This window comes from Podarcis pityusensis, assembly GCF_964106645.2.
Source record: "Podarcis pityusensis genome assembly, chromosome: 12".
Lineage (NCBI taxonomy): Eukaryota > Metazoa > Chordata > Lepidosauria > Squamata > Lacertidae > Podarcis > Podarcis pityusensis.
The window spans coordinates 46121223-46148361 of record NC_138037.1 but is presented as its reverse complement, the minus strand read 5'-3'; the positions used below and the strand labels follow the sequence as shown (position 1 = coordinate 46148361).

At 44.1% G+C, this 27139-nt stretch overlaps 1 protein-coding gene and 1 long non-coding RNA gene across 7 annotated transcripts in view; one reads left to right on the top strand and one right to left on the bottom strand.

The window, feature by feature from the left end:
• The window catches only part of METTL6 (methyltransferase 6, tRNA N3-cytidine), a 30868-nt gene that overhangs the window by 1210 nt on the left and 2519 nt on the right, over positions 1–27139 (bottom strand). Inside the window, exons 1-7 of one of the 6 annotated variants that reach the window (XR_013978045.1) lie at positions 25525–25901; positions 23374–23508; positions 21349–21519; positions 20393–20534; positions 13309–13422; positions 12685–12822; positions 6847–8295 (exon numbers count right to left, since the gene is read on the bottom strand). Coding sequence is in view for 4 of the 6 variants with exons in the window: in XM_080975061.1 (XP_080831187.1) it covers positions 18430–18578; positions 20393–20534; positions 21349–21519; positions 23374–23508; positions 25525–25821 (894 nt within the window). In the remaining 2 variants the exon portion in view is untranslated. Of the gene's footprint in view, positions 1–6846; positions 8296–12684; positions 12823–13308; positions 13423–18254; positions 18579–18651; positions 18747–19115; positions 19157–20392; positions 20535–21348; positions 21520–23373; positions 23509–25524; positions 25902–27139 lie in introns of those variants that run through there. The other 5 variants (XR_013978044.1, XM_080975061.1, XM_080975062.1 and 2 more) reach the window with 5 other exon arrangements.
• Positions 1006–15281, top strand: LOC308459616. Its single transcript, XR_013978226.1, has 2 exons — positions 1006–1278; positions 15233–15281. It is a non-coding gene; the product is annotated as an uncharacterized lncRNA (long non-coding RNA).

The window sequence follows — 27139 nt, the reverse complement described above, 5'->3', positions numbered from 1 at the left end:
CAGCACACTTCTGTGACACAGCACCGCCCAGACGGGCAATTGTCAAGGATGTTGGGGTTGTGGTCCAGCAATGTTTGGAAAGGCCACAGGTTCCCCCTGCCTGTACCACGGGGGAGAAATAAGCTGCGGGTTAAATCAATGGTGCTGCTTCTTAAACGCAAGCAGCGTTTCAATGCAAGCTACTAAATGCCATAAGTTTGGATTCACATTTCAGTGCATGACTGCTGGGAAGTTTTGAATGAAGAGTGGGAACATCGTGACCAGTTCAGAGCGTGTTGAATCAGTGATCTCAAGGTCAGGCCAACGTACTGCCAAACCGCCTATTTGGCTTACTCAGGGACACAGGTGTCTTCCCTGCCTTAGACAAACCTATATTCAGTTCAGGCTGGCTGGGCAGGATACATTGCAGGAAATTTCACTGTGTTTCCATCTGCTGGGCACTGCAGCTGACAGGATGACTTCTAAACACCTCATCATCTTACAGCTTCTTGCCAAAGAATCCCGGGAACTGTCCTTCGTTAAGGGGGCTGGGAATTGTAGCGCCGAACAGGGCAAACTACAGCTCCCGGGATTCTTTTGAGGAAAGTGGTGTGCTTTTGCTGCATATACAGTCGTACCTTGGAAGTCGAACGGAATCTCTTTGACTTTCAAAACGTTTGAAAACCAAATCACGGCTTCTGATTGGAAGCCACAGAAGGCCTGTTAGACGTTCAGCTTCCAAAAATAGTTTGCAAGCCAGAACACTCATTTCCAGGTTTGCGGTGTTCGGGAAACAAAACGTTCAAGAACTAAGCTGTTTGAAAACCAAGGTATGACTGTAGGAAATTATTATTATTATTATTATTATTATTATTATTATTATTATTATTTATATCCTGCCCATCTGGCTGGCTTTCCTCAGCCACTCTGTGGGGCTCCCATATAATATTATTATTATTAATAATAATAAAAGTGATAAAATATCAAACATTAAAAACTTCCCCAAAGAAGGGCTGCCTTCAGATGTCTTCTAAAAGTCAAATAGTTGTTTATGTCTTTGATATCTGATGGGAGGGCGTTCCACAGGACAGGCGCCACTACCGAGAAGGCCCTCTGCCTGGTTCCCTGTAACCTCACCTTTTTGCAGTGAGGGAACTTAGTGCTGGACCTCAGTGTCCGGGCAGAGCGATGCGAGTGGAGATGTTCCTTCAGGTATACTGGACTGAGACCGTTTAGGGCTTTACACTTCAGCACCAACACTTTGAATTCTGCATGAAAATGTACTGGGAGCCAATGTAGGTCTTTCAGGACCGGTGTTATGTGGTTACTGAATAGGATTGATTGCCAGCTGTTGAACTGGGCTGACCTCGGTCTCTGTCCCTTTAATCATCCTCTCCCCGTACCCTGCAATAAGCAGAACAGTCTCTGCTTAGCTCCTTGCACTGAGAAGTGGCAGCCTCACCATCAGGGCAGGACTTGGAGGAAGAGATCTAGGGACCTACTCAGCAGAACGGCTGACAGCCAAACACCACAGGCTGAAAGACCACCAAGTCCAGAGTCTAAAAGGACCCAAGCAATTTCTACATATCAAACCTCTGATCAGAAAATGGGAGCAAGCAAAGCCAGGCTTTTGTTGTTGCTGCTGCTGCTTCCTTCCTCTCTCTCTCTCTCTCTCTCTCTCTCTCTCTCTCTCCACTTGGTAATAATCTTGTGGTTTATTATCTTCCTCTTTCTTTGCTCATCCTAACCCTGAGCTTCCAGAAAGGCCCACAGCAGACCTCTCTCCCTTTGCAGACAAGCAGCAGATGTGCACACAGCCGATTGTGAAGTCACAAGCTGCCCCAGAATGATGGTGGCTTCGGGTGCTAGGAAACAGCTAGATGGCTTCAGGGTGGCAGAAGCAGCGTGTGTGCAAGAAGCGCCTCCGCCGACCTTGGCAACTCAGTCAAGGGCAAGCCTGGACGCTGGAGGAGCAGCTGCTGGAGCTGCTTTGTGCGTTTCAGTCGCCGCAGCTCAGTCCAAGAGCGGAAGGCTCTGCCTGGGTGCTGGTGGTTTTCAAAGGCCCCTCAACACACTCAGCATGTGTGAGAATAAACCCCGTTAGCCAGTGTGCCATTAATAGGCAGCAGCGCAGTGAGCTGACCTTGATATGTCGCCACCGGCTCCCTCCTTAAATCGGCGTTTAAATCCCACAGAGAGAGAGGAAAGCCAACGTCTGATCAGCGTTAGCTCTGAATTGAGTAACGAGGGTTGTTGCAGACGGGGATGATAGCAGCAATACCCCTAAACATTTGGTGAATATTTGTACTTTTGTACTTCTCTCCATTTACTGTATTTATTTTCCCCGATTTGAACTATAAAATGGTGATTTTCTGGAGTCAAAATGAGAGTACCCCTAAACGTTTTTAAAGAAAAAAAGCACTGGCAGCAATAATCAAAATCTAATATGTGCCTATAGCAGTGTTAGAAATTAGCCAGGCGCCAGGCGCATTTTGCACATAGCTATTGGCCACTGGCAACCAAGTGAAGATGCCTGGGAGCCAGGATGGGGCCAGACATCTCCACCATCTCGAGGTGCCTGCCTGGAAACTGGACTGTTTTCACACACTGTTACCATGTTCTGTAGAATTCTAATCAGTTATATTTTATCTGCACAATCAGAATGAATTTCGGGAACCAAAATGCTTTTTTCTGTGCAGCCTTAATTTTTGCAACTTGGTCACAACCATGTTATTTTTTTCATAAATATAAAACATCCATTTCACAGAGAGAACAATTATAACAGCAGGCAAAAATTCTTTTTCTTAATGCTGACATGGACCATTCAAAGCGGAAGAATATTCTTCAAAACTGTGAGCCGTTCCGTCCTGTCATACAGAAATTCAGCATTCTGTGCCTACTGAACACAGCCCTCATGGGACTATTTCTGGGTTCCTCCCCTTTAGAGCTCCTCCATCTATTTCTGTACTTCTGCAAATCTTGGGTTTTTCCCCAGCCTACTAATACCTTCCTCGTGCGTATGTGTGTGTGGATGTGGTGCTGTTTTGACTACACAGGGACACTGCTAGGGCCGGATCACTGGGCACAGGTCGGTGGGCTCACAGGCCCTGAGCCCCGCTAAAGGACAGGGCCAAGATGGCTGGCAATCCCCGCAAGAGCAGTGCTGCCATAGGAGCAGGGTGAAGATCCAAACAGTAGCCACTGTTAATTCTCCAAAATGTCTCTGGGTCTCACTCACCTCCAAAAGCATTCTGAGAAAGTAAAAGGACTGTCTGAAGCTAAAGAAGAAGAAGAAGAAGAAGAAGAAGAAGTTGTTGTTGTTGTTTCAGGGACTGCTAGGGCCACCTGGTACAGGCAGAGGGGTGGGGGGTAAAGTTAAAGGTAAAGGGACCCCTGACCATTAGTTCCAGTCGTGACCGACTCTGGGGTTGCGGCGCTCATCTCATTTTATTGGCCGAGGGAGCCGACGTTTGTCTGCAGACAGTTTTTCCGGGTCATGTGGCCAGTATGACTAAGCCGCTTCTGGCGAACCAGAGCAGCACACGAAAACGCCGTTTACCTTCCCATCGGAGCGGTACCTATTTATCTACTTGCACTTTGACGTGCTTTCGAACTGCTAGGTTGGCAGGAGCAGGGACCAAGCAACGGGAGCTCACCCCGTCACGGGGATTCGAACCGCCGACCTTCTGATTGGCAAGTCCTAGGCTCTGTGGTTTAACCCACAGGTACAGCTGGGCAATAACTGGTTTTCAACATTGTGATATACAGTGGTACCTCGGGTTACATACGCTTCAGGTTACAGAGTTTCAGGTTACAGACGCTTCAGGTTACAGACTCCGCTAACCCAAAAATAGTACCTTGGGTTAAGAACTTTGCTTCAGGATGAGAAAAGAAATCGTGCTGCGGCGGTGTGGTGGCAGCAGGAGGCCCCATTAGCTAAAGTGGTATCTCAGGTTAAGAACAGTTTCAGGTTAAGAACGGACCTCCAGAACGAATTAAGTTCTTAACCCGAGGTACCACTGTATCATGAGGTCTGGAAGGATGGAGCTATATAGAGACACCTGCTGGTTTCATGGTTCCCCGCCCCCATTGTGATTTTTGCATAGAGCACACGCACAGAAAGACCATGATTTGTGATATATTGCCAGGTCAAAGATGATGACACCAGTATCACAATGTGGACTTCAAACCAGTTTGGGATGTTATAGCGATATATCGTCCAGCCCTAGTGGGGGGAGCCAGAGAGATGGGCGAAGCTGGCCAGACAAGCAATGGCGGGGAGACCGTGGCAGAGAAGACAAGGATTAGATCCCTTCCTCTAATCTTTTTTCAAAACTTCTTACAGAAATTGCTATTGTTCCCTCACTGGGAGAAGTGAGGTTACAGGGAACCAGGCAAGAGGGCCTTCTCAGCAGTGGCGCCTGCCCTGTGGAATGCCTTCCTTTCAGACGTCAAGGAAATAAACAACTGACATTTAGAAGACATCTGAAGGCAGCCCTGTTTAGGGAAGCTTTAAATGTTTGATGTTTTATCGTGTTTTTAATATTCTGTTGAGAGCTGCACAGAGTGGCTGGGGAAACCCAGCCAGATGGGTGGGGTATAAGTTGTTGTTGTTGTTGTTGTGACTAGATATGTTTTTTGGGCATGGGAGTGCAAGCATTTTGCCCAGGGGACCATGCAAGCATTGTAACACCTCTGCCTAAGGATCTACATTTGGAGGATTAGTTTGCTATTTGTATATAGGACTATCTGGATGGAAAACTCCTCTGTCACATGCACAGAAAGCAAGAAGGCTTCAGAATTGTGAAATGCAGACCCTCCAAGTGTCCCTATTTTCCAGGGACACTCCCAGATTTACATAAACTGCCCTGGTTTCTGATTTGATCCCGGAATGTCCTGCTTTTCCTTAGGACATCCCTATTTTCATCAGAGAAAGCTTGGAGGGTGTGGAAATGTCCGCGAGCAGTGTGTAAGCAGGCTTCTGGCTTTGCTTAACACCGCATGGCACCAGAAGCACACTGAAAACTGCTGCATCCAGTGTTTAACTTCTTCAGCACATTCCAAAACAATGTCGCTGTAGCTTATCTTTGCCCAGTAAACCATTGACAGGCAGAACCGAAAACAAGGGATCATATACACTATCCTCCCCCCCCCCCCCCATAACAGGCTTCCCCGATAAAGCAGCTAAAGATTGCAAACAATGGAGACCGGTGGAAAAGTAAACAAGCCTGCAGCCTTTGGGACAAAATACCGCTGAACTAGGTGGTGGAGTTTAGTTCCAAATACAAACCTAAAAAGCAGAGGTTGCCAACACACTGCTATATATTGTTGGACTCCAACATCCATCATCCCAACCACTGGCAGATGGAAACTGTACTCCCAATAACATTTGTAGCCATTACACCAGCTACTCTCAACTTAGGGACTGGGAGGTCTTTTCTCCATAGTCCAATGTAAACAAACTGTAGAAAACAGCTGTTCCATTTGACTTGGTTTGGGCAGTACAGTCGTACCTCGTAAGTCAAACACCTTGCGAGTCAAACGTTTGGCTCCTGGACGCCACCAACCCGGAAGTTTGCAAACGTTCTTTGGAACCTGAACATCCGACGGGGCTTCTGCGGCTTCCAATTGGCTGCAGGAGCTTCCTGCAGCCAATCGGAAGCTTCGCCTTGGAAGCCAATGAAAAGCCTCGCCTTGGTTTCCAAACCTTTTGGAAGTTGAACCAACTTCTGGAACAGATTCCATTTGACTTCCGAGATACCACTGTAATCAGAAATAAGGAAATGTTGTCCTAGGGACAGATTTGCCTGCAGAGTTGGGGTGAGGACCTGCGGTTGCGTGTGGCCCTTGTCCCAATTTTATGTGGCCCTCAATGTCATCTGGCTCTCAGCATATACTTGACCACACTTGAGTTCTGGACTGACCCTCTGGGAATTGCTTCCTCGTCCACCGTGCGTGTGCACACACGTGAGAGAATGGGTGGGATGGCGCAGACTGCAAATTCTGCCTGCTCTCAGCTGCGCTAAACAAACCTTTTGTAGGGAAAAGCGTCCCTTACCCTTGCTGGGAGATACAGGTGACAGCTTCATGGGCAGGAAAAAGGGGAGGGTGGTTGTTGGCATGCAGAAACCAAACTGGTAACGTACATCGGTCAAAGGCAGGCATAGGCAAACTCAGCCCTCCAGATGTTTTGGGACTACAACTCCTATCATCCCTAACTAACAGGACCAGTGGTCAGGGATGATATGAAGTGTAGTCTCGAAACATCTGGAGGGCCGAGTTTGCCTATGCCTGGTCAAAGGCATCCCCATTCCACCCTTCTGGTGTGAACAGTATCCTGCAAATGGCGACTCAAAACGCAGTGGGAGGGAATGATCTCACTGTGTTTTAAGCAGCTAACGTGCACATCGTTGAAATTGACATGCGTGTTCATGTCAAGTTTCCAACGAGTAGGATGGGAATGACTTCAGGGCCAGGCATCTGAGCCCCAATAAGATCAGAAAAACTACTGGAGATGCTGGAAATGTAAAGAAAAAGAAGGTACCTTCTACCATATGTGGTGGATGTGTAAAGTAATAAAAGCCTTCTAGGAAATGATATATAACGAATTGAAAAAAATGTTTAAAATATTTTTTGTTAAAAAAACAGAAGCTTTTTTATTAGGAATTGTAGGTACCGATATTCCAAAGGATCAGAGAAGACTTTTTACGTATGCGACAGTAGCCGCACGGATGCTACTAGCCCCGAGATGGAAAGAAGACAAAATCCCTACCAGAGAGAAAAAGCAAACTAAGCTGTTGGAGTACGCCGAAATGCCAAAACTGACTGGAAAGTTCAGGAACCAAGAAGACCAAAACTTCAATAAAGAATGGGGGAGAAATATAATTTATTTAGGAGACTACTGTAAGCAGATGAAAACATTGGCAGGATTGCAATAGCACTTGCAAGGTAGCAAATATTATGGACAAAATGGAGAGATATAAAATATGGGCTATGAAATAATATGCAGTTGAAAAGGATAACAATAGGACCCATGGAGGGAAGTCCAGAGATTCAGAGAAATCTCTAAATATGGATATGTAATTGGTATTGTTATAATTCTATATCTGCAAAATCAATTAAGAATTATTTTTTTAAAAAAATAAAGAAATAACTACTACTGTGGGGAGGAGGAAAAGGTGTCAACCTCTCTGCTTTTTTTTCCATGAGACAGCACTTTCCATAGCAGAAAAACAAAACATATAAAGCAATTCTGATTCCAAGGTTTGTTTCCCTCTGACATTCAGCTGCCAGTAACTATTTCGGTGTTTGTTAAAGATAAGCGAATGGGGAACCTTCCTTGTTTAATTTTGTTTAAACGTTAATGGCCTGTTTAAAAATGCTGTGTAGCTGAGAGTTACACATTCCCTTTCTCCAACACTTCAGTCAATTTTTAAAAAATAGTTCTTAGATTTCTCTAATAGAAAACTGAAGTGCTTGCAGTGGCTAGCACCTCCGTTTGCTATGCTGTCAAAAGGACAGCACTAAGGAACAAAAAATTTAGAGAAGTAAAAAACTTTGGGGTGATATAAGGGGACAAGCTCCCCCCAAAACACAGCCTGATGAGGAATGAGCAGGCCTATTGAATGTTAAATAACCCTAGGGGAAAGGGAGAGGAATAGAAGAAGGCAGCTTGTAAAAGGTTGTGGCTGGGAGCCCCAGGAATATGCCATACTGCAGCATTTTGTTGTAGGTTCCACTTATATTTTCTATGTCCTATACAGCTAGTTGCACTCAGGCAAGGTCAGTGGTGCTTATTCTGAAGGAGTGTGTCTGGGGCTTTGGTTTAAGATGGTTCAATATCTTTGAATCAGATATCACTGGACCCTTTAGGATATAGCAGGAGTTCCAGACAGTTGTTGTTGTTGTTTAGTCGTTTAGTCGTGTCTGACTCTTCGTGACCCCATGGACCAGAGCACGCCAGGCTTCCACTGCCTCCTGCAGTTTGGCCAAACTCATGCTGGTAGCTTCGAGAACAGTATCCAACCGTCTCGTCCTCTGTCGTCCCCTTCTCCTTGTGGCCTCCATCTTTCCCAACATCAGGGTCTTTTCCAGGGAGTCTTCTCTTCTCATGAGGTGGCCAAAGTATTGGAGCCTCAGCTTCACGATCTGTCCTTCCAGTGAGCACTCGGGGCTGATTTCCTTAAGAATGGAGAGGTTTGATCTTCTTTGCAGTCCATGGGACTCTCAAGAGTCTCCTCCAACACCATAATGCAAAAGCATCAATTCTTCAGTGATCAGCCTTCTTTATGGTCCAGCTCTCACTTCTGTACATCACTACTGGGAAAACCATAGCTTTAACTATACGGACCTTTGTTGGCAAGGTGATGTCTCTGCTTTTTAACAGTTATATCCCCATAAAGCTAAGCAGACAGTTATATCCCCATAAAGCTAAGGGAAAGAGAGAGGTGGGAAGGATCAAATTCAATTATTTCACAAAACACTCTGCCAATGCTATTTCAAGAGATCAACTATAATTGTGCCACAATGGAAGTTTGACAGATGAGGTTTAGGTTGGTATGTGCTTAAATACATCTAAAATTAAACTTATGCACCAGTTAGTCAGAATATAGAATTGCTTTCTTTTCTGCATGCTCTCCTGCATTCCGCCTGCATGCTCCGGTAAGTATTTGAGCTCCCTCGTTGAGTGGCAGTCAAGCTGGTGACTACAAGGAGCAGAGCTTTTTAGGCAGTGGCAACCATCTGTGGAATCCATTCCAGGTGAGATCCCTCAGACCCCCCAACATTGTATTCATTCGGACATTTGATTCAAACTTGGTTTTTAAAGATTCTGCTGAATTATTATTATTTTTAGGGAAGTGTTATAATGATACATCAAGGCAGTCCAGATGTTGTCACACAACAGCTGGGGCTGATAGGAGTTGTTGGGCAAAGGTTCCCTAGCTCTGCCTTAACATGATTTTCTTACAATGGTTGTTTGATACGCTGTTTTCACACTGTTATTTTAATCATCCCTCTCGCTGCCCAACTCCAACTGATGGGCTTCCTAAGAAGCTTACATTGCGAGTCGCTCTGAGCTCACATTATGGAGAAAAGCAGAATGCACGCTTTTAAAACAAATACATTTGAGTAAATAACTGTACTGCTATGCGCTGATGTGGGGAAAGCGCATTTGAGTAAGCCACCGCTACCCAAAGGCACGTTCAGTGCAGTTCCCTCGGCGCAAGTGCAACACCCTAGAGTGTACCACTTAATAATTCAACAACATCTACAGGGCAATATGTTCCCCTTCCCTGAATAAGACGGGATCAGCTGTCTGAGGAATTTCTGAGCTGGAGTCTTTCGCTGCTATTCCCTTCACATATTTCATTGCCTGAATTCTAAATGAATCACAGAGAAACGGGGGGACAACCATAGTGCAGATAGTTTTTTGGTTCTCCCTTCAGGGGAAGGAAACGGTTATTATCAGAAGCTTCTCAGCCCAGTGTTATAAGAATTTTAAGGTCTCAGATATAGAATAAATATTCATAAATGCACACATATCTAATTATATGAACCAGAGTGTTATGTACTGAGTTGAATAGGATCCAAAATGCAGCAGTCTGATTGGTCCTAGAACAATAGGATTCAGAATACAGCAGTCTGATTGGTCCTAGAACAATGCAGTAGTATGATTGGTCTGCAGGAGCCACCCAATCCAGCTCCAGATGGAAGTGAATCCACAACCTGATTGGTCCACAGGAGAATTCCGGAATTAGCCAATCACGTGCAGCCCATTGTGTAAATAATGTATATAAAGCGGATACTGTGGGGGAACTTTCATTCCTCCTCACCGCTATGAGCTGAATAAAGAGCATGAAATCCACTCTCAACTCAGTATATTTCACAGAGCCATCTTTCCTATTGGGTTTACTGGTGCATTGCGCCAGGGTGCCGGCCTCTCAGGGGTGCCGCAGCGAGTGGGGGAGCTGCGCGGCTTTGCCGGCGGTCTCCCCTTTCCCTTTTGCACGCCTGCCAGCTGCGCCCCGTCAACCATATGGCTGGCGGGCATGCAGCTTGCCTCCCAAGCCTCCGTGGGAGGAGAGTGGTCCCCACAGAGGCTTAGGATGGAAGCTGTGCCCCGCAAACTATATGGCTGGCGGACATGCAGCTTCCTTCCCAAGCCCCCGCAGGAGGAGAGCGTTCCCCGCAGAGGCTTGGGAGAAGGTCGACAACTCTGGGAAACGGGGGATGGGGCACTGGAGGTTCTTTGCACCATGGCGCTGGATATGTTTAAGACGGCCCTGATATGAACCATGGGTCTGAAATAGTGTGGGAGAGCAATCCTGAAGCCATTTTGGCTCTCCCAATGACCTCAAATATTCCTCTGCAGCAAGGGAGGCAAATGGGGAAAGACTTCCCATTGTCTTTTTGCTTACAATCCTGTCTTACGGGCGTATTTGTGCATTAATAGTGTGAGCCTGTGACCTAGATTCAGGAACCATCACAAAAGAATGGCCAGGTAATGCAATCGGTGACCATTATCAGGTATCCTGGCAAACAGGATTTCTGCTGTAGACCATGTCCTTCTGTGATGTATGTATGATGATTTGTGGGGTGGTCTTGGGCTACAGGTTGGGCAATTTCAAAAGACTTTTGAATGGCTTGCGCACCATTGTTCAGGGTTCTCCTCCCTCCTGTGTGTGGTGAGTGTGTCTGTTGCAATAGTTCCTTGAATAAAGATCAGGTTTACTAGCCTGTTTGCTTCTCAATATACTCTGGCTGGCCTCTGTTATTTTCTCCTACCGATAGGGAACCCACTTAAGGACTCTACACGGGCTCTAGAATACCCCATAAGGGAAAGGGAGCAGTTTTTCTTATAATAACAGGGTCAGACCAATGATGAGATAGAGCTAGAGAAGTTGGACAAGACTTTGTGGAGGAGGTCTTTGTTCTCTTGCCTGCTCAAAGTAGGTCCCGGGGGGGGGGGGGCTGCCAATCCCTCTTCCTCCTCTTACCAACTTGCCAGATGCATCCTCATTCACTACCAACCTAGCCTTGATACTTGGCCAGCACCTGGTTCCGGTACACCCGCCAATTTGCATTAACTCTTTCTCTTCCCCACCACAAGCCCAGCTCTGCAAAAGTTTTATTTTCCATCTGTTGGCTCGGATCACCTGCATCATAACCCCCAACACTTTTACACCTCCCTATACTTCAGAAGTTGGCAAATCTCCCCCACCCCCATTCATTCTTTTCTTTACAAGGTAATAATCATAAATAAGAATAAAAATGTGCACCCCACCACTGAGACCATTCCATTGTAACTATCCAACCTCCCAAAATTTCAACACCTCTTGCGATGGTTTGACCCCTTTCCATTTTAACAGTACAAATTCTACAAACACCCTCCATATCTCCTTAAAATCATTCCTCCTGCATGTTCTCCATCTTACCTTAATGGCACCCATTAATTTATCATTAACAGCTGTATCCCACACCTCTTTATACCATTCTTCCATTTTAGATTCTGCTTGCCCCTTCCACTTCCTAGCTATCATAATTTGTGCAGCTGTCAATAAATTTGTGAGCAAGTCCTTCATAGCCTGTGAACCTTCTACCTTATTGTAAATTGATAATAATGCTACCTCTGAACTTTCGGTCAGCTTTAACCCAGTGATTTCTGTTATCTCCTTAAAACACCCTTTGCCAAAAAAAATGTACATAATTTACACCTCCACCACATGTGAACATCATTCCCTGTTTCCCGGCATCCCCTCCAACATAACACCGAGAGTTGGCTAATCTTGATCACGCAAGGGACACATTCTGGGGTGGGACAGGGCAAATGAAAGGCAAAAGAGGGAAGCGAAACTAATGTAACTTGCACCTTTGTTCAGTAGGCTAGCTCTACATGCAGTCATATGCCTAATAATACAGCTTCTGTAAATCCAGGGACTGTGCCTGGAAAATAGGGACACTTGGAGGTCTGCGTTTGAGGAAGAAAAACACAAATGCTGCAGGGGAAACCCATGTCTAAAAAACAACAGATTGCTTCCCCCAAGCGAGTGTTAACAGTCTCTCAGTTTCTGTCAATCTTTGGTTTCACTTCTACTGCCTTTAGAGACTTGGCTTTTAGCATTATTCTCCCTCCTTGCTGTGGCCCACTTGATACTGAAACACCCCCACAATTCCTGCCTGTTTCTGAATTTGGCACGCAACTATCTGGGGCATGTGACCAGCTTGGTAGCACCAGGGCTCATTCCCTCCACTGAGTCCCAAACCAAGAGACGTTTAACCAATAACATTGGCATGATGTGGCAGGCAGGGGAGAACACTGGGTAGTGTAGAAAATAATTCTGCAAGCATTAGCAAAAACTGAGCAGGTTCTGCTAAAAGCAGGTTCTGCTAAAAGCACAGTCAAATCAAATACCTTTATTGACTTCCTGCAGCCAATCAAAAGCCACGCTTTGGTTTCCGAAAATTTTGGAAGTCGAACAGACTTCTGGAATGGATTCCATTAGACTTCCAAGGTAGGAGTGTACTCCTAAACAGGTGTCTTTACCGAACAAATTCCTTATTTCTTTAGTTATTTTGCCTTTATCCTAACAAGCCAATAACTTTCATAACAGGCAGAGGCCTTCCGTTCACCAATTGGTTTCTTTGTAAGGCTATAGTTGCGTGAAAGGCTTCTATTTTAGATTCCGTTTTAATGGGTGGTCTCACCTCCTTACTCATTTGCCATCCTTTTCTTTCCTGCTTTCACACTGACGACTCACGCTTAATTGGTACCCAGGTGTGCACAGCTAGTTCAGTTGTTCATCAAGCGCTCGGTACAGATTTCTATCCTGGTGAGATTAGGTGCTGCCGAATTCAGTGGGGGAGAATTAAAAAAACATGACAATTAAAAAAAAAAATCCATTCCAACTTGATCGAGTCACCTGCCCTGGAATGCAATCTAGGCTTATTTGTATATATTTTTAAAATTTTCTAAATTACATTTCAAAATATTCATTTAAGCAACCTTAAAATGGCTTACCTTTTTCGGTGGTTCATTTTGCCTACCCTATATCCCTGCATATTTTACATAAACTAAAACATTCAGTAACTCATTGTTACATCCATCAAAACATATTTACACTGTTGAAATTTTATTAATGGTACCAGCGTTTTTAAATGAACAGCAATCTAGGTTTAAAGTGTGTCGCCTTGGTGCAATGTTTCCTAAACACAAGACAAGATTGGCTGCAACAACCTGTTGTTCCTATATGCCTATTTTGTGATATTTTATACCATTACAAGTGAATACGCGATTGCTGGTCTTGCCCAATATCTCACGAGCTGCCATACCAACTTGTTTGTAGCTTTCTCACCACCTCAAGGGGTGGGGTCCTGGCCATCTGCTCCAAAGCCTGGCTGGGATGGCAGTGATGACATCACAATACTCTTGTGATGTAGTTTACTCTGCAACCAGGCAGGATGACAAAAAAGGCAAGGTTGCCACTAGAAACAGGAGCCCAGTGCTTTGTGTCTATCCCTCCCAATATCTAGGGAAAGGCTTTGATCCAACTGCTGAGAATGGGAATGAACGTTGTCTTATACTGCTTTAGGAAGAACACCATAAATGTGGTATTTTAAAGAAATGAACTGGCCTTGATGACCTGAATACCTGCTGTAGACTAATAACCTTAGAATTCTACATAATTCAGTTGTGATAATAATAATAATTAACAACAACAAAACCTCCCCTTCAGAAGAGGCATGGAATGGACTGTGGATCAAAGCCCCGTATAAATTTTGGCAATGACAAGAGAAAGTGGTTGATTTTTTACACGTAGATGTCTAGCTTGTATAAAATCTAACAGCTCTCCTATGTGTTGAAGAGGTTTTCCCACCTTTGGGACATACAGACCTAAGTGGTGGGAGTGTTCAAAAATAGAAAATAGAAAAATTCTGGGGAAATGTCTTTGCAGAGATATCTTTGATTACAAGGCAGATAGTTCCTATGTCCCTAGGACTGGCATTAATTCGTTCAGTCAGGACTCACCAAGAATTAGAAATAAAGATATTATAACCCATTTATTGACCACAACAAGAACAACCATAGCCAGCACATGGAAAACACTGCAACTGTTGAACATGGATAAGTGGTATGAAGTGGTCTGGCAGACAAAACTTTGTTGGAAAAGCTAGCATGGAAATTGCATAGAGGCCAAAAGAAAAACGATAACGTCTATGCAGTATGGGGCAATTTTATTGAACACACAGGTAGTGAGGCACATGGGGGATTAGTGCTTGGGGTGGGTAACATAGTTTGGAATACTTGAAATATACATTTTAACCTTTCCAATTGCTGCAGATATAATGTATTCCTTCCATTTAATGAGATTGGAGCAGATGACGTGTTATTTTCTGGTTTTTAAGATTATGAGAATGTTTGAATTATATGCTGCGGCAAAGAAACTATTTTTAAATGGGGGGGAACCCACCTTCCCTTTAACACCAATGATCTGGTGGTAGTTTTCTGAACCCTGAGTGATTTTTTTAAATGAATAGGGTTAAAGAAAGATAGAAGTGGAGAACATAAAGGTGGCTTCTGTTGAAGGCTCAATGGATACTTAATTGGCGGCTTTTCCAAATGATGAGGGACATACAAGAAGTCCTTTAACTTGGACTGAGGAGGACACACAGCAAAAAGGACAGTTGGCGGGGAGGACTCCCTGCATGAAAGGCAGGGTAGAAAGTATCTTCCAGGGTGAGAGACTGTGAGAAGTAGACTCCCAGGTGGGAGATGGGAAGATCTATTTCTGTATGTGAATAAATATATGATATAAATATGGTAAAGGGCCCTACATGTAATAGTAATAATAATAATAACCCACCCATCTGGCTGGGTTTCCCCAGCTACTCTGGGCAACTCCCAACAGAATATTAAAAACGATAAAACATCAAACATTAAAAACTTCCCTAAACAGGGTTGCCTTCAGATGTCTTCTAAAAGTCAGATAGTTGTTTATTTCCATGACATCTGATGGGAGGGCGTTCCACAGGGCGGGCGCCACTACCGAGAAGGCCCTCTGCCTAGTTCCCTGTAACTTCGCTTCTCGCAGGGAGGGAACCACCAGAAGGCCCTCAGAGCTGGACCTCAGTATCCAAGCTGAACAATGGGGATGGAGACACCCCTTCAGGTATACTGGGCCGAGGCCGTTTAGGGCTTTAAAGGTCAGCACCAATACTTTGAATTATGCTTGGAAACGTACTGGGAGCCATATAGGTCTTTCAGGACCGGTGTTATATGGTCTCTCTCTCGTTACGTTTTTTTTTTTTTTAATATTCTCATTCTGTAGTCTAGTTTGATTCTTATTGTATTTTATCTCAAAAACTGTCAGTAAAAAATATTTAAAAACGAAAAATAATGGACACCTTCATTCACCAAAGCTCCAACCTCCCCAGTGTGCTTTCCCACTTTGGCACCCAAGATTAAAAGTAGTCAAATTGCAACGCTCACCATAAAATTCTGCAATAACTAACTCTTTGATTCCCTTTAGTGATGCTCTGATTGTAACGCTGTATGAGACTGCCCCACTTGGCCTAATGGTAAGGCCAGTCATGTATCCGGTCTTTGCCGAAGTGCCAGAATTTGACAGGTCCTTCCTTACCTGGAGTAAGTGCTTACCCCGTTATGTACTTCTCACCTTTAGCCTGACCTACACTCCAACCAGATGTAGCACAAAATTATCCTTTGCACTCAGCACACTGAATCTGGAAGCGGTCTTTTTCTGGCTTTAAAGTAACGCCAGAGTTATTGGAGGTGAAGCATTCTCAAGCAAAGCACTCAAATATGACTTGCAAATGATTTACCATATTTTTCGCTCTATAGGACGGACTTTTTCCCCTCCAAAAATTAAGGGGAAATGTGTATGCGTGCTATAGAGCGAATGCAGGCTGCGCGGCTAAGCCTAAAGCCAGAACAGAAAGACGGAGCGCTGCTCAGCCTTTGCGCTGCTCCCCGACCTGGTCTTTGAGGCTGGCGGTGGGGGAAAGCAGCGCTTCTCCCCACTGCCAGCCCCACAAGCTCGGGGGGCAGCGGGAAGGCGGCGTGCTGCCTTTGCGCTGCTCCCCGACTTGGTCTTTGGGGCTGGCGGTGGGGAAAAGTAGCGCTTCCCCCCACTGCCAGCCCCACAAGCCTTCCCGTGCGCTGCCTTCCCGCTGCTCCCCAACCTGGTCTTTGGGGCTGGCGGTGGGGGGAAGCAGCGCTTCCCCCCGCCAGCCCCAAAGAGCAGGTCGAAAGGAACCCAAAGCCTCCGGAGCCCAGCGGGAACTCTCGCTGGGCTCCGGAGGCTTCGGGTGAACGCACCTTGAACGCACAGAACGCACCTTGTTTTAGAGGGGGAGAACAAGATTTTTTTCCCCCCTGTTCTCCCCCTCCTATGGTCCGGTGCGTCCTATGGTCCAGTGCATCCTATAGAGCGAAAAAGACAGTAATTTACCCCAGTACAGACCTTGAGACCTGCTGAGGACAGAACTGCAGACCTTTCTCCATCCCATTAAAGGTCAAATATAAGTCTCATCATAGAATTACTGAAGAAGGAGCAGTGCTTGCCTCTCTCTTTTTGCCTATAGACTTTCTGCGAAGCATATTCCATGCTGTTATTATTTTTAAAAGGTTTAATGTGTTTATAAAAGTCTTTGCCCAGAATCAGTGCAATTTGATCTTTCTGGTTTGGGCTTTAATAGTCTGCTGGCACTATTAAAAACAAACAGAACCCTTAAAGGTCACAAGAAGGGCAGGATTACAGGAAACGGCAGTAGTTTGTCATTTGTACGCTGGTCCATGCGTAAGGTTAGGTGGGTTTCTCATAGGCCTTCATGCCAGCATCTCCTAGGGCCTAGGGCCTGCGTCATCCTATCCTGCATATAAAAGACAAGAGCATCATGTGCTAGTGCTGTTGTTATGGAGAACTAGAAAGTGCTGCCAGCCCACCTGGCAAACTACCTGTTGCTCTGGACCCATATTTGCAAGATTTGCAAGATAATGGAAATTGGCACATCTGTGCTGAGTTCTAATGGTTTTTACCATGAAGTACACACAGCCAAGGATGTTTCCAAAGTGCTTTTCTGTGGTCCCATTTCAGTGCTGCAGCACACAACTGGGAACAAGAGATATGTTCCTTTTCTAAAAAGGCAGGAATCCTTTCCTCTGGGACCTTCTTGTGCTGAAAGTAAACAAGCTGTATAGGCTTTATTCAGGGCAGAACCTCAATTGGCCCCAAAGGTCGAGTGAGTACATGGGGGCAACAGCCTGTCCTGTCCAATCTGTCAAATAAGAACTGACCTACAGCTCCCCTGAAACCACAGTTCTGACGCAGTTCTTCCGGGACAGCACCACTTTGGCGGAAGCACAATTTAATGCTTCCCGTTACCTGTTACAAAGCTAGTACATCAGAGAGAGGCTAGACTTTTCGTGTGCACGCTCACTGTCCATTCAATCATGCTGCTTGCGTCACTTTACACAAACTCTATGGTAATGATTTCCCAGAAGCTAACATTACAAAAAAAGGGACGCGGGTGGCGCTGTGGGTTAAACCACAGAGCCTAGGACTTGCCGATCAGAAGGTCGGCGGTTCGAATCCCCGTGACAGGGTGAGCTCCCGTTGCTCGGTCCCTGCTCCTGCCAACCTAGCAGTTCGAAAGCACGTCATGTGCAAGAAGATAAATAGGGACCGCTCCGGCGGGAAGGTAAACGGCGTTTCCGTGTGCTGCTCTGGTTCGCCAGAAGCAGCTTAGTCATGCTGGCCACATGACCTGGAAGCTGTCTGCGGACAAACGCCGGCTCCCTCAGCCTATAGAGCGAGATGAGCGTGCAACCCCAGAGTCGGTCACGACTGGACCTAATGGTCAGGGTTCCTTTAACATTACAAAATGAAACGTCAGATTTCCCATCTAAAAACAGGACTTCCTCACTAAACTGCTTCAGGGTGTTGTAAGCTGGAAGCAACAGACACAGTTAATCAGCCTGAGCAAGGGAACAATCACAAGCAGAGACACAATTTAGGGGAGTTTTGACTTGCTCTCCTGCAGGTGGTGCTCAGGAACGTTACCCTTTCCCCTCCACCTCTTATTTCTTATTCTTTTTAAGTGGCACAGTTTACAGGGGGAAAGGCAATTCTAATTGTTCAAGAGGATGCGTGGACTGATGATACAGAAACTTGGTGTATAGCGCCATCTAATGCCAAGATTTAAAAAATAAATGTATTTGCTTTACGATGGAGAACCTGAGTCATGGCAAGACGTACTGGCTGCTCACATTGGTTCCTTTATTCCGCGGGCCATTCACCTGCAGCGAAGAAAACAGGACAGCAGCTTTGGCAAGCACAGAGTCAATCACCCTGGTATAACACCAAAGGGAGGCCACTTCTGTGAAACATCCAAATGCCAACTTAAAATAGTCCAGGTGCCCATGAGCAAAAATCACGTCTCCCTTTGAGGCTTCCGAAATTTGCTTTGGAGAAAAACCCTCGGCACGGACAGGCCTTCCTTCTTGTTCACCGTCTCTCGCAGCACGTATTCATTGACCACCTGCTCATACCCCACGGATAGGAAAAGTTCAGCCAAGAAATCTGAAGAGAAGAAAGATAGAGCAGTCATCCAGCGTAGGTGGAAGCGCGAACGTGAGATGGCAGTGTGTAACTACGCAGGCTCCTCTTTTCAGCCCAGCCCTGCCCAGAGCCTTTGCATTTTAATAGAATTAGAAGCCCCAGGTAACGAGAAGGTTTTGCAGCAGGCAACTAAGACTTCAAAAGTCAAAAGAAAGAGCATTAGGGCAGTTCTCAAGCATCAGCCCCTAGACTTCATTTGCTGAAGAAATCACAATTGTCGTGATTAAGTTTGTTGTTCTTTCCTACTTGACTGGTTGAACTTTAAAGCGGACAAAACTGTAATCCATATTTGGTAAGTGGCCTCCCCAAAATTGTAAGGATACCTTATCATCAATCAGATCTAGATTTAAGGCCTTTTATGCATAAGCAGCAGTTCTACAATATTTATTTGGTCGTGTACCTCATTATATCTGCATCGCTGGAACCCCAGTATCTGTGTACAGTTTGAAGGTTACTATTTTGCTCTGGTGGGGTTTTGCTGCAACGCTCTCCTCTAACTCACATCACCAAGACTCAGAGAACTTGATGGTACCCGACACCTAACAGATTAGCAAAAATGTATAAATCTGAATTGAATGTATGCTGGAAGTGTAAAGAAAAAGAAGGTACCTTTTTCATATGCAGTGGACCTGTAAGAAGCTAAAAGCCTACTGGGAAATGATATACAATGAGTTGAAAAAAATGTTTAAGATAACCTTTTTTAAGAAACCAGAGGCTTTTCTTTTAGGAATAGTAGGACTAGAGATACCCAAACAATATAAAAACTTTTTTATGTATGCGACAATGGCAGCCCAAATGATTTTATCCCAAAGATGGAAAGAAGATAGTGTCCTGAGACTAAAGAGAGAGCCAGTGTGGTGAGAGAGCCAGTGTGGTGTAGTGGTTAAGAGCGGTAGTCTCGTAATCTGGGGAACCGGGTTCGCGTCTCCGCTCCTCCACATGCAGCTGCTGGGTGACCTTGGGCCAGTCATACTTCTTTGAAGTCTCTCAGCCCCACTTACCTCACAGAGTGTTTGTTGTGGGGGAGGAAGGGAAAAGGAGATTGTTAGCCGCTTTGAGACTCCTTAAAGGGAGTGAAAGGCGGGATATCAAATCCAAACTCTTCTTCTTCTTCTAAAGAAGAATGGCAGCAAAAACTGTTGGAATTTGCAGAAATGGTAAACTTACCGGAAGAATAAGAAATCAAGATGAAAGAGTTTTTAATTTGGAATGGAAATCGTATACTGGATATTTTAAAAATGATTGTAAACAGATCAAATCATTAGCAGGATTAATGTAAAGACGTGCAGTGATATAAAACTAATTTTGATTGTTCTGGAGAAATAATAACTAGGTTTAACTTGGAGATGCTACAAATGTATTACATATAAAGATAGGTAACTGCAGAAAGGTTGGGAGGTCGAAATGGGGTACTGAAATTTGATGAAAAATTATTTTATTGTTTGATGTAAAATGGGGGGGAAAAGACTCAAAGAGAATTTAGGAATAGTGAAAAGTAATTAGAGAAGCACAATAAAGCCCCATGCACAGTACCAATGTGAAATGACTACTGAATCCCATGATTTATACTTAAGGGAATGCACCAAGACCATACAAGTGGAGATTTTAAACCCAGTTTGTATTTGTTTTTTTAATGGTTTTTGTATTTGTTTTGATTACATTTTTATTGTTAATCGCTTTGAGATGTTTCACCGTAAGCGATTCATAAAGTAACTGGGATAAAAATGCAACAGTTCTGGGAAGCAAAGTGTAAACAAAGCCGAAGAAAGACTCACCATCTGTGAAAAAGTATGACCTGGTTCCATCCTGTCTGACATAGAAGTTTTCTCCAAGCTTGTTAGAAGACTTAAACCGCAGCATAGCATGATCATAGAGGCCATAATCTCTGAACAGCACACATTTGCCTGGTTTTAAGACCTGACAAATAAGTAACAAAAAATAAAATTGACATTATAAAACAGAAACATGGCGCTACATCTAAAAATGGAATATTGTGTGTCATGAGGCTCAGCTGTTTCAGATATATTTTTACAGCGCATCAAACGCACTGGTCATTTTATTCCTACTATTACAAGGTACTTGGAAAAAACTTTTCTCTGAATGCTCCAATCATAGTTTTATCCAGTGCTTTTTTTCTGGGAGGACGCAGGGGTATACATACCCCTAAACATTTTGTGAGTCTTTGTACTTTTGTTCATTTACTGTATTTCCGGGAGTCTCTTCAACTCCCAAAACCGCTCGAAAATGAAGGTGCGGCTTCCGATTGGCTGCAGGATCTTCCTGCACTCAAGCGAAAACCACATTGGACGTTCGGCTTCTGAAAAGCATTCACAAACAGGAACAATTACATCCAGGTTTGCGGCGTTCAGAAGCCAAGCCATTCGAGTACCAAGGTACCACTGTAAAGGATTATAGAAGTGGGATTGGACCCCAGTGATACACAAGACATTTGGTGCCCTGCATATCTTGTTGCCTTTCCTCAGTGACTAGCATAGCTGAAATTAAACAAAATAGGGCGTTTGAACTGCCTAGATTTCCATTTTTTTACTTTTTAGTGAAGGTACACACAGCCCTGACAAAGCTACCCCATGTCCGTATTTCTCATTAGCTCACTTGGGCACCAATGTATTTTGGAGGAAGGGGGCCACAGCGTGCAAACATGTGGCAACTTTTTGGAGCAGACATGTTTGATGATTTTATGGTAGATTGATTAAAATGCAAGCTTGCTTACTTTATAAAGATTGTGCAAAACCAGATGCATCTTCTCAGGATGAACGGCAGACAGCACAAATATTAAGGTCACAACATCCACGGAATCTGACGGCACATTTTCCAAAATGTCATCTTTGGTAAGGTCACACTGGAATGCTTTACATCTCTGGGCATCATATAAAGGGTTTTGCTATGAAGTGAAAAGGTTCTTTTCTGAGAAACATTTGCAATCAAATGCTCCGATTTCACTTGCTGAAATGAAGACTTTTTAAAAAGTGCCCCAGGAAAGCATGAAACAGCAAGAGAACAATCATTTCTATCCCTTTGTGGCACAGATATACCACAAACATGTCACTAAATCAAGATTTTAGATAGTATATTATAGTATAGTAAAGTCATACCTTGGCGTTCCGGAAGTCCGTTTGACTTCCAAAACGTTCAGAAACCAAAGCGCGGCTTCTGATTGGCGGCAGGAAGCTCCTGCCGCCAATCAGAAGCCACAGAAGGCCTGTCAGATGTGCGGCTTTCAAAAATAGTTTGCAAACAGGAACAGTCACGGGTTTGCGGCATTCGGGAGCCAAAACGTTTGAGAACTACCGGTAACTGCTTTTGAACTCATTAACAACTAGCCTTACCAGGGGTCAGAATCACTGTGGCAAGAATAGTCAAGAAAATCCCGTACTGTTCATGGAGTTATCATACCATCAGCCTTTTGAGGTCATGGTCAATATCTTGGACAAGTCACTTTTAATAAATTAATCTTTTGAAAACCTGTCTTCAAATATGCTAGACTGACTTGTTATAAATCTTCAAAATTCAAAAATACTTTTTCTTTAAAAACCATAATAAAAAAAAAGGATAGATAGAATCTTTGCCCCCGGTTTTTGAAATTATTGGAAGATATGTCTGCACCCCAAAACCTGGCAACAATCTCTTTCCTGACATTTTCATATTAGAAAGGAATTTATGTAATCCTTATAATGTCACAGATATACATGAGTTAAGGTTAGTCAACATATGCAGTACGATAAAAGAGCACAGGAATACACTGGTACCTCAGGTTACATATGCTTCAGGTTACATACGCTTCCAGTTACAGACTGCGCTAACCCAGAAATAGTGCTTCAGGTTAAGAACTTTGCTTCAGGATGAGAACAGAAATCGTGCTCCGGCGGCATGGCAGCAGCAGGAGGCCCCATTAGCTAAAGTGGTGCTTCAGGTTAAGAGCAGTTTCTGGTTAAGTACAGACCTCTGGAACGAATTAAGTACTTAACCTGAGGTACCACTGTATATATTTTTCTTCTGTTTATCTGAGCACATTCTGCTATGTACTGATTATGGTTGCAGAAACTTATGCGGCTAAAACAAGGGAGACTATTGCCACGACAGCCTTAACCAAAGCTGACCATGGAAAACCTGATGTTGTAGTTGTGAAGATTTTCAGACTTCCATTTTTGCTGCACCTGCTGAAATTTCTCTTTTACACAGCTACTACAGGTTCAGGAGCCCTGCCCTCTTGTGCTACCCAGGCTACCCTGTCTCTCTAAACAGAAGGTGACTGATTTCTTTTCAAGCCTCCAATTCAATATTTTCAGTCATATGATGCCTACTTTTTCACAACAATTCAGTATTTGTGCCTGCTGATCTCAACGTGAAATAGGGAAGAAAGGAAACCATGACTGGGACTCAATGCCACACACTGTAGCATTCAAGAGTTAAGTATTCATCACTGATCATGTAATCAAATACAAGGGTAGGAAGAATTAAAAACTTTATTCGGTTAGCCTGATGTAGCAATCACTCTCCAGAAATTGTTATTTCGGGCTAACCAAATGTGTAAATGAATAATAACTGGGAACAGCCGTGTAGTAAACCCTACACAACATATGTAGGAACCCCTAATTGGCACAATCTGTCGTCCTCCTCTTTTTCCTCATTTCTTTTATCATTCACTTTTTAAAAATAGGGATATACTATTTTCCCTTTTCAAAGAACATTATTGCGCGGGGGGGAGGGGGGAGAGTAAGACAAACGTCTCACCAACCTTTACATATTCCACAGCTCGGGGAGAGAAATCACAGGCATAAGCAAAGATATTCAAATCCTCTTCTAAAAGTGGAAACAAACAATTCCCGACACCACAGCCTGCTTCAAGGATGGTGAGTTTCTGATCCTCAAACTGTTTGGAAGAGAAACAATTGCATTTGATATATCTTTCCAGAGCGAAATTCATCATTAAAAAGCTGCAATGTTTTCAGAAAGGAGGTCCACACATATTATTCACGTTGCAGTGCTAAGTTTTATCACCCTGGAAATCATTTGTTTACAATAAAGACAGAGCCAAGAAAGGGACGCCTCTCTTCATTGTAGTCTTCGCTTTGGGGTCTCCATGAGGGCACAATCCTCTTTTGTGTGCTTCATTTTTGTGTGTGGGTTTTTGCTGTGTTGCTACTGCAGAAAAACAGGGTACAAGGTTGCTGTTGCTGATGCTTAAAGGGACCTCTGACCATTAGGTCCAGTCATGGCCGACTCTGGGGTTGCGGCGCTCATCTCGCTTTATTGGCCAAGGGAGCCGGCGCACAGCTTCCGGATCATTTGGCCAGCATGACTAAGCCGCTCCTGACGAACCAGAGCAGTGCACGGAAACGCCGTTTACCTTCCCGCCAGAGTGGTACCTATTTATCTAGTTGCACTTTGACATGCTTTCGATCTGCTAGGTTGGCAGGAGCAGGGACCGAGCAACGGGAGCTCACCCCGTTGCGGGGATTCGAACCGCCAACCTTCTGATCAGCAAGTCCTAGGCTCTGTGGTTTAACCCACAGTGCCACCCGCGTCCCTGTTGCAGATGCTTACAGGCAGCTATTCAGGATGACAGCCTGTTTGGGTTGGAGAGCAGGGGTGAAAGGTGTTAAGTTGTTCATAGGCCAACAGAGTCTGCTGGTACAGAGTGGGCCCTCTTTATGTGGCAGACCAAGGGAGAGTGCTTATATTGTGATGGAGTTGCTCATATGTTTATGTTATATGCTGGACCTGTTTTTACATGTTCTGTAATTTTTACACATTGTTATATTTACTTTGTATATTTTTTATTGTTGGTTGTTTTTTTTTACAGAGCAGTATTGTCCCCTGCTCTGTAACTGAAATATTCAATTAAGAGCAGATTATAAATACTACTAATCACAACAGGAACATCATCTCTCACTATGTTTTAAGCTGTATGATGCATAGCGATTTCACAATCAAAACATATGTATATACAGACTGGCTTATCCACACCTCCCCTTGTTCTGCTGCTACCGTCACCCTCCTGGGGAAAAAACTGTTCTTTAGTGCTCAATCAGATCTAATAGGAATCTGGGTTTCCCCCAGATTGCCATTTGTTGTGATGCATTACATATTTTATCTGCTGTAAGCAGCCCAGCGTGGCTGGGGAAACCCAGCCAGATGGGCAGGGTATAAAATCATCATCATCATCATCATTGCCCAACAGATACAATCTTCCAAGCAAATTAGGTTCCAAACCACCTCTGTGGGGGTAAAATGGGCAGCTATGTCTCCTACAGTAATACTGTGATTCCCAGCAGTCCCCCATCAAAGCACTAACCAGATTTATCCCTACTTAGTGTCAACATCAGATCCTCCCAGGTCATTCACTAATCTATACTGGAGGCATCTGGAATACTATTGTCCCGATTTCTTTTTTTTTGGGGGGGGGGGAGTAATTCTAATACTGACTTATCCTGCAATCATTGCAGGGACTCCAGTGTACAATGTCTAGGATTTGTTAGATGACATATTATGTAATTCTGATTAAATAAAATACACCATAACCATCTAGAGCAAGGAGGTCATTGGAGCTGAATGAAGCATTTGTGCAAAGGATTGCAATGTACAATTTCCGCAGAAATGGGAAGTTCTGTTTATGTGAGCAGGACCTTTGCATGCTAAGTAACCGACTGGCATCAGCAAAAATATCTGAGGAGTTGCCAAATCAAGTTTTACCATAGTAACTGCCTGGGCAGCATCATGGAAACAGCAAGGTGCATCTACGAACCTATTGCATTCACGCAAAATTTTACATAAATTAAGATGGAACAAAGATTGGCTAGGGCTTTCCAGCTCACAAAAAACCCGCACATTTCTACTGTAGCTCTTGCTTTCCCTCTGATGCTCTAGCATGCATAATGACACTCACTTCACGGCATGCTTTTAATTCTTCAAACTCTCTTGTTGTCCAGTGCCTGTCCTTGAAAAAGTTGGTGCTGTTCCTTTTGTAAAACAGATCCCAGTTCTTCTGTGCTTCCTTCTCTAGTTTCTGTTGTTTGAAGTCAGAGACTAAGACCTGTTCTTTGGCCAGTTTTTCGGCTTCTTCGGGGCTAAGAATTCTTGCTTTGTGCCCTCTCTTTTGGAATGCCCCGTCTTCACAAGCTGAGATGGTCACATCAAGCTGAGCAACAGGCAATTCACCCTGCAGAGGCCTGGAGTCGGTCATCTTAATTAAGGAGGACCCTGGAGATTCAGAGTTGCTTTATTCTTCAACTACCACAATTATCCGTTCAGAAAAGAACTAGACTGAGAAGGACAATAAGGACAAAGTTAGCATTTTTCATCTTTCGCTGGACATGTTACAAAATGATAAAGGGGCCCTTGAAATGCATCGTACCATCACCTTTGGAAAATGTAGTTGATTTTTTTTTAAAACAGAATGAACAAGCTCCGAGAACCTTACCCAAGGTACAAGAAGAAATCTATCCCTACCAGGATAGATTGGTGTACAACTTTTAGAAGACATCTGAAGGCAGCCCTGTTTAGGGAAGTTTTTAATGTCTGATGTTTTATCATGTTTTTAATATTCTGTTGGGAGCCGCCCACAGTGGCTGGGGAGACCAGGCCAGATTGGCAGGGTATAAGTAATAAAATTATTATTATTATTATTGTTTGAAGGTTAATCCATGCCACAGACATATATATTGTAAGCATATGTCTGGATCTCACCACCAAACCTAATGCCAATTCTAAATGGGAAAGGACATCAAGGTCCCAGAATTCATTTCCCATATAATCTCACTGTTTTCCTATCATCTGAATGTAGTTTCCCAACTTTCATATGAAACTGAAAATCAAGGTGCTCGACACACCTGGAATATGCTCTCTCTCCTCCTCCTCCTCCTCCTACTACTACTACACCTAGCAGGCCAGATGATAAAATATTTTTTTCCCTTGATCTAGGAATGTAAAGGAAGAGTACATGGAAGGAGTCCATCAGAGCCACAAAGCACTTATGGCAGCAAATGAGATAACAAGTTTTTACGATTTGGTGGGTGGGCATGCGTATTTTACAGTAACACCAGAGGGAGCTGGCTAGCTGCAGTGTGTTTAAAGATTTCTTTCCTTCAAGGCATCTTTCCTTCAACGAGGGTCTTAGCAAACCACTTAACAATTTCTCCATCTGTTTGCTGCAGCAGCTGCACTGCACAGGGTGAGGGTTTTTTTTATTGTATTTTGATTGCTACTTTTACTCCTTAGAGTTATCTTGCATTTTATAGCATTGCAATTTGCATTCCACAAACTGTAGCACAATAAAATACAATGCAAAAAACAAAACAAAACAAAACGAGCAATAAAAATAAAACAATTAAAAACCAATATGGTTTTTAATGCCGTGGATGTGCTGTTGCCTGTCTTCAACTGCAAAGTCATGGACCACCTGAATGAAACAGACCATAGCTTGGGAACCCCTGATCTAGGATAGGGGTCAGAAAGCTGTGGCCCTCCAGATGTTGCCAGACTCCAACTCCCCACTGACAGGG